The sequence below is a fragment of the Ischnura elegans genome, chromosome 1, assembly GCF_921293095.1.
Source record: "Ischnura elegans chromosome 1, ioIscEleg1.1, whole genome shotgun sequence".
Taxonomy (NCBI): Eukaryota; Metazoa; Arthropoda; class Insecta; order Odonata; family Coenagrionidae; genus Ischnura; species Ischnura elegans.
The window spans coordinates 156,780,774-156,787,881 of record NC_060246.1 but is presented as its reverse complement, the minus strand read 5'-3'; the positions used below and the strand labels follow the sequence as shown (position 1 = coordinate 156,787,881).

The 7,108-nt window shown below is 42.9% G+C and overlaps 1 protein-coding gene across 1 annotated transcript; it reads right to left on the bottom strand.

Moving 5' to 3' along the window:
* Window positions 1-5,276: 5,276 nt before the first annotated feature.
* LOC124168950 lies at window positions 5,277-6,500 on the bottom strand. Its single transcript, XM_046547405.1, has one exon. The coding sequence runs from the start codon at window positions 6,498-6,500 to the stop codon at window positions 5,277-5,279; it is 1,224 nt and encodes a 407-aa protein (XP_046403361.1).
* Between the last annotated feature and the right edge of the window lie 608 nt (window positions 6,501-7,108).

The following is a 7,108-nucleotide window of genomic DNA, read 5'->3' as shown; positions in this document are numbered from 1 at the left end:
AAATCACCATGCCCTGTGTAAAATTGAACGGTGTGGTAGCTTAAGTCTTTGGCTTTTATTCGCAGTCTATTGCGCACGTCATCGAAGTAAAAGTACGTTTCTCTTCCTTTTTCAGAACGTTCCCACTGGCACTGCCACTTTCTCATCGTCTCCTCTCTATGCATTTTTCTTCTTATTCCGCTGTCTGCGTTCGTTAACTTGTCTTTAAAAATTCTCATTCTTTCCTCGATTAAAAGATCTATCGGGATGCATCCCGCAAGAACGCACAAACTCTCACTTGACACTGTACGATAAGCTTTTGTAACAATTAGTAAAGCGAATCTTTGAGCTCTTAATAATTTTTCTTTACTTTTCTTTCGTAGATTGATTTCGTTTCCCCAGGCTTCACACGCGTACTATATAATTGGCTCTGCAACGCCGGTATACAGTTTTCTTAGTGATTCACAGGAGTACCCTTTGTTTTCTTTGGCCAGTCTTCTTAGAGGAACAAAAACCTCTTTAATTCTTTTTATCACATTATCGCAATGATCATTGAATTTTAGGCCTTCAGTTATTGTAATTCCAAGATATTTAACTGTTGTTATATTTTATTGTTATTCCATTCATTTTGATTATTGGTTTTCTGGTTAACTTTCCTTTCAATAGAGTGCACTCTGTTTTGGCCAGGGAGCTCAGTTTTTTCGATGTGCCCCAATTGCTTATTATTATTAAAGATTCGTTTGCTTTCCTTTCAATCTCTTGCCTGCTGTTACCTTTGATTATGATTAAAGCGTCGTCTGCGTATGCCAGGATTTCTACGTTTTCTGGTATTTTGATGTTTCAGAAATCGTTAAAAAGAATGTTCCAGAACAAAGGGCCGAGTACTGATCCCTGTGGGCATCCTTTGGTTGAGTTTTTATTCTGGGAAATTCGATTAATTTCCAGTTTGGTATTGCGGTTGTTAAAATAATCCTTTGTCACTTTATAAATACTCTTCGATACTTTCTGCGTCAATAATTCATTTAAAGTATTGGGCCACCACGCGTTGTCAAACGCACCAGCGATGCCCAAGAAGATGCCTAACACATATTTTTGAGGTGACTCTTCCGTTATTGTAATGACTTTTTGAATTGCATCAATTGTTCCTTTACCTGGCATGAATCCATATTGATTTTGATTGAAGTATTTCTATTGCTCGAGCTCGTAGTTTAAAGTTTTCGCTATTAATTTCTCATAAATTTTTCCTAGTACTGGCAGTAGGGTAATTGGACGGAAGGCCTTTGGATCCTTGGGGTCTTTATTTGGTTTTGGGAAGACTTTTAACACTCCTTGTTTCCATTCCGTGGGGAAGATTTCACGTTTTAGTAATTGATTGTATATTTCTAGCATTTCATTCATGATCAGGGGATAGGCGTGCTTTACTACTTCCACTTTTATACCATCATGCCCGGGGGCTTTTTTATTTTTCAGACCATTTATTATTTCAGTTAATACATTTAGATCGAAGGGCGATGCACTTTCACCAGTAGTTAGATTATTTTTAGTTTCTGCGCGTATTTCACTTAGCTCTTTTGTTTCATTTGCTTCGTGGTCAGAGGGTAGGAGCGTATTCAGTAGGAGCATAATTGTTTCATCGTCGTTATTAGTAAATTCACCGTTGCCTTTTTTCAATGTGTTAATTGTAGTTGTTTTGTTTTTGTTTCTGAGAATTTTATAAGCACTTCCCCACGGATCGTCGTTGCCGGCACTTACTATTTTCTCCCAACTTACTTTCTTAGCCAGTTTGATTTCATGGGCATATTTTTCTTGCGTGCGCATATTCATTTCGCCATATTTCCAAGTTGTGGGCTTCGATGAGTAACTTTTGCCTGTATTTCTTTTTCATTTTTCTACACTTTTCTTAGATGAGTTAATTTGTTATTCCACCACGGTACTCTTTTTTTCTTTGGGTTTTATTTTTGGGATTGAGTTTGCGCAGGCTTTAGACAGGATTTTAGTCAATGTATTCACTTCCAGGTTACGTTTAAGTTCACTTTTCCTAGTTTCAATTTGTTCTTTGAACTTTTCCCAGTTAGCTTTTGACATATTGAAGGTGTTATTGCATGCAGAAGGTGATTGATTTTCTTTTTCGTGGTACACTTCGAATGTTATAAGACGATGGTCACTTAGGGTTTCCACTGCTTCCACTCTCCAATTCCTTATTCTACCTGTGAGACCCTTAGACAGGGTCAAATCGATGTTCGTAGTAAAACCGTTCGGGCTTTCATACGTCGTCAGTGAGTTAAAAACATTTTCAATCGTCAAATCGTAAAATAAAATAAAATCTTCCAGCTTAACCCCGCGATCGTCAGATTGTTTATTACGCCACATCGTTGATTTGGCGTTTGCGTCGCAGGATAAAATCATGTTCCGGTGTGGAAAAGTCGTTAAAAGGTTTTCCATTTCTGTCAGATAGATTTCTATGGGATCGGAAAACTGGAAGTAGCTATTTATTAATGTTATTTCTGGGTTTCCTGGGGTTTTTATTGTCACAGTCACTGTATTCTTATTGGTATGCTGCGTTATTGCGGTGGCGTTCACAAGGGGATTTGTAATTATAGTACTTGCCCATACGTGTTTCTCATTGGGGTTTATTAGCACTTCACCTGTGGAGAAAGGAACTTTGCCGTTGACGGAGTATGGTTCTTGGATCATTAATACATCGATTTTTAATTCGGAGCACAAATTTTCTAGATTGGCAGTTGCGGCATGACTCTGTCCGGCGTTGACCTGGCCTATTTTGATTTTACGTGGGTGTACCGCCATACCCAAGTCTTTGGCACTCCTGCTCTCTGGCCTTAATAAAGAAGGGGCATTCCCTATCCCCTGATCGATGTGCACAGGGTTTGTCCGCGGACGAGCAATGGGAACACTTATGCTTTTCTGACTTATTACCACAGTCTTCTAGTTTATGCTTCCCTGAGCAGTGAGCATAAATTTCCTCGGTTTTCCTACACGCTGAGGTTTTATGCCCGTAGGCCTGGCACTTGTAGCAGCGGAGTACAGAGATGTAATCTTTAATTTTGCAACTGCTCCACTCGAGGAATAATTTTTCTTTTTCGATTAGAATGTGACGAATCTCGATGCTGCATTCATTAATCCAATGCTCCTTGTCCGTTTCGCTTGTTTTTAATTGGTGCACCTTTTTAAAGTTACTCTTGAATTCACTTTCGCTAAGTTGTAATGTTTTGGCGGTAAATTTTGTCTGTGACAGTGTCGACGTCGAGATGCTTTGATACATCATAAATCATAATTTGAGGTTTCCTTTTTTCTATTTTTTCAACGATAAATCCTTTTTGTTTTAATTTCGTACAATTAATCATTTTAGGGATGTGGCTTTCTTTCTCTAGTTCCACTAAGATCCCTTTTTCCACGTTCCGGCTCCTCTTGACACTTACTCCAATTTCTGCTGGTGTCAGTCTTTTTAAGTAGCTCCTGGATTTCTTTACTAGATTTCTCCTTATTTTCATGTTTGATTATTATTAGTTGCGGTGCGGGTTTCAACGATGTTGTGATTCCTGTAACTTTAGGTTTTTGAGGTTGAATCGGAGCCGGAATTTGTGCGATTTCTGAGAATGATTTTATTTTCGTTTCGCTGATACTTTTATTTTCCTGATTAAGTTTCACTATTTCCTTGCGTTCTTCACTCCTACCCTCTAACTTGGCGTTTGCGATGGTTAGCTTCAGAGCTAGATTTTCGATTTCGCGAAGGCGTTTAGTATGATCCTCCATGTTGTTTTTTGTAAATTTCCCCTTCTTATGTTGACTCTTAAGACCAGTGTGTGTTTGCCCTATAAGATCTTTAATTTTCTCAAAGTTTTCCATGGAATCTTCACTTACGGAAATTTCCTCACAATCACTCAAGTCATCCTTAGCCTTTTTCGGGGTTGTTGAAATAAAGTGAAATCTGTTATTCAGCTGAACTTCTTTAATCGTGGGTACAGAGTGCAGGCCAACTTCACAAGGCAGGGTTCGGCGTAAGAGTGAATGAATGCCGAGCGAGACGATACTCCGGTGTCGGCCCAGCGCATGCGCACTCGACCTCTCCCTCCCCCTCCATCGCCACCTGGAGGGAATTCAAAAAGCCTAAACATACCGCCCGCCTCGGCAATGTCGAAACAATTACCTTTATTATAATTACATTTATAGCCGCCCGCCGTGACAAGAAGATCGGGGTAGCCAACTTACAGAATGAAAGAAAACATACAAAAATGAATATGGCTTACCACCGAAACAAGTAATTTAACAATAAATATTTAGTTAGGCAATATACATATCTTATTGACAGGGCGCAGAATAAAACCCTTTGAAGTTTTTAGTTTTGCGACTCTAACTAAACCATCATTTCCAGGACATACTTCCGCTACTCTCGCCATTTGCCACTTAGTTGGGGGTAACAAAGAATCCTTTACGACAACTAATGCCCCAACAGTCAAGTTAGGCGAAGTTTGTCGCCATTTGGGAAGATTTTGCAGTTGATGGAGATATTCCCTTGACCATCTAGTCCAAAAGTTATCCCTCATTTGAATTAAGAGTTTATATTTCTTAGTCAAGTCTCTTCCGTTGGTGAATGTTGGTTGTTCCGGCAAGGCAACCAGAGGTTCCCCAATCAGAAAATGCCCGGGAGTTAACGGCGTTAAATCATCTACCGAATTGCTCAAAGGCGAGAGTGGCCGAGAATTAAGGCATGATTCAATTTGGCAGAGTAGCGTTGTCATCTCCTCAAATGTAAGGATTTGGTCGCCAATTACGCGACGTAAATGAAATTTAGTAGATTTTATCGCTGCCTCCCATAAGCCTCCGAAGTGCGGCGCGTACGGTGGGATAAAGGTTCACTGCGTCCCCGTGTTGCTCAGCTGACAGCCGACTTCTTTATAGAAGGATGAGGATTGCTGGAACATTGTCTTCAATTCTTGCGCAGCTCCTCGGAAGGTTGAGGCGTTGTCGCTGTAGAGAAAATAACAAGCACCTCTTCGCGAAACAAATCTGCGAAAAGCAAGGAGAAAAGTGTTAGTGGTAAGATCAGATACACATTCAAGGTGAACGGCCTTCGTTACCATACAGATAAAAAGGCAAATATATCCTTTATATGCTTTGTGCCCCCGGCCCTTAGTAGCCCTCAGGAGGAATGGACCAGCATAGTTCAGTCCAGTAGATAAGAATGGTCTTTGGGGTTTAACCCTTTCTTCTGGAAGATCACCCATGCGTTGCACCAGAGTCTCTCCACGAAACCGGGCGCAGGTCACACAGGTCCGGATTTATCGCTTCACCACCACGCGGCTGCGGATGATCCAGTACCGTTGCGCTAGGTACGCTGCTGTAGCTTGCAGTCCGCCATGAAGAGTGACTGCGTGTGCGTGGCGCACCAGCAGCACGGTGAAATGGTGATCCTTTGGAATGATGATGGGATGTTTCTCGTCATAGTCCAGCACTGCATTTCTTAGCCGACCACCCACGCGAAGTAGTCCATCCGCATCGCAAAACGGTCGAAGAGGTAGCAGGGGTGAGGACCTTTTCAGGGATTTCCCAGACGTCAAGGCTGCAAGTTCGTCTCGGAATGCTGTGGACTGCGTGCTCCTGATTACCGCAGTCAGAGCTTGGGCACGCTCCTCGGGGGAGACAAACCCCGAGCGTTTGTGGCTTTTATCCCTGAAATTGTGTAACCATCTTAGGCACAGAGGCATGACGTTTAGCAGGCGCAGGTATGATGAAAATCTTTGTAATACATCACCTGAGTGATGAAGGGAAGTTGCAGAGTGGTTTACGGCCATCCGCATCTCCGAATCCTCAGCACCTGATGATTCGGGTTTCCCACAGCTCCACCCCTCTTCCCGGCCGGCAAGCCATGGTGGTCCACTCCACCAGAGAGAGGAGTCCATCAGTTCGTCAGGGCTGATCCCACGGGTTGCAGCATCAGTTGGGTTGAGCTTGGTGTTGACGTAGCTCCACTGGGCCCCCGGAAGCGACGTCTGGATCTCCGCGACGCGATGAGCCACGAAGGTCTTCCACCTTGAGGGGTGGCCACGGATCCAGGCCAAAGAAACTGCTGAATCTGTCCAGCAGAATACTGGCACAGACACAAACTGAAGGCCCTCCACTATTTTCACCAGGAAGCGAGTTAAAAGTACAGCTGCGCACAATTCAAGGCGAGGCACACTAACAAGCTTTAACGGGGCGATTTTCGTTTTAGCGGCCAACAGGCTAACATAGCCATCCTCCCCCTCCCCAGCAACACGCAAATACACTGCTGCTGCGTATGCCCTCTCAGAGGCATCGCAGAAACCATGGAGAGAAATGAAAGACACATTCGCCTCTTTAGTACCTACCCATCTAGGGATACTGATTTGCTCTAACTTGGATAGTGAAGACCTAAAACTCTGCCAACGTTCAGTAAGTTCCAAAGATAGAACTTCATCCCATCCTACCTTGGACAGCCACAAGTCTTGCAATATAATTTTGGCCACAATTAGTACAGGCGCCATCCAACCTAATGGATCAAATAATCGGGCTATCTCCGAAAGCACAGTTCTCTTAGTCACTACTGCCTCTCGGCCGGTCGGATGAGCAACCCTCGCACTAAATGTATCTAAAACTGGTGACCATCTTACTCCCAAGGTAGCAACCACTTCTGAGTCAGAAAATACTTTCGTCGGATTTTCATCATCCGAACAAAGACTGGGTTCGTTAGATGCCCACTTACTTAATGGAAATCCTCCCCTCGCTAGTAATTCAATTAACTGTCTCTTAACGTCCATAGCATCAATTACATTAACTGCACCACAAAGAATGTCATCCACGTAAGAATGCCGTGCCACTGCTTTAGCTCCCAAAGGAAATGAATGACCCTCGTCAAGTACCAATTGCCGGAGTACTCTGATAGCTAGGAAGGGGGCTGGAGCCGTACCGTAAGTAACCGTAGTCAGCTTATAATCTGAGATTATTTCGGAAGGATCCTTACGCCAAATAACACGTTGAAAGTCTGAGTCGTCCTCATGCAATCGAATTTGGCGGAACATTTTCACTATGTCCGAAGTAAAAGCCACTCGAAAAAAACGCCAACGCGTTAGAATCAACCACAAATCCGGTTGCT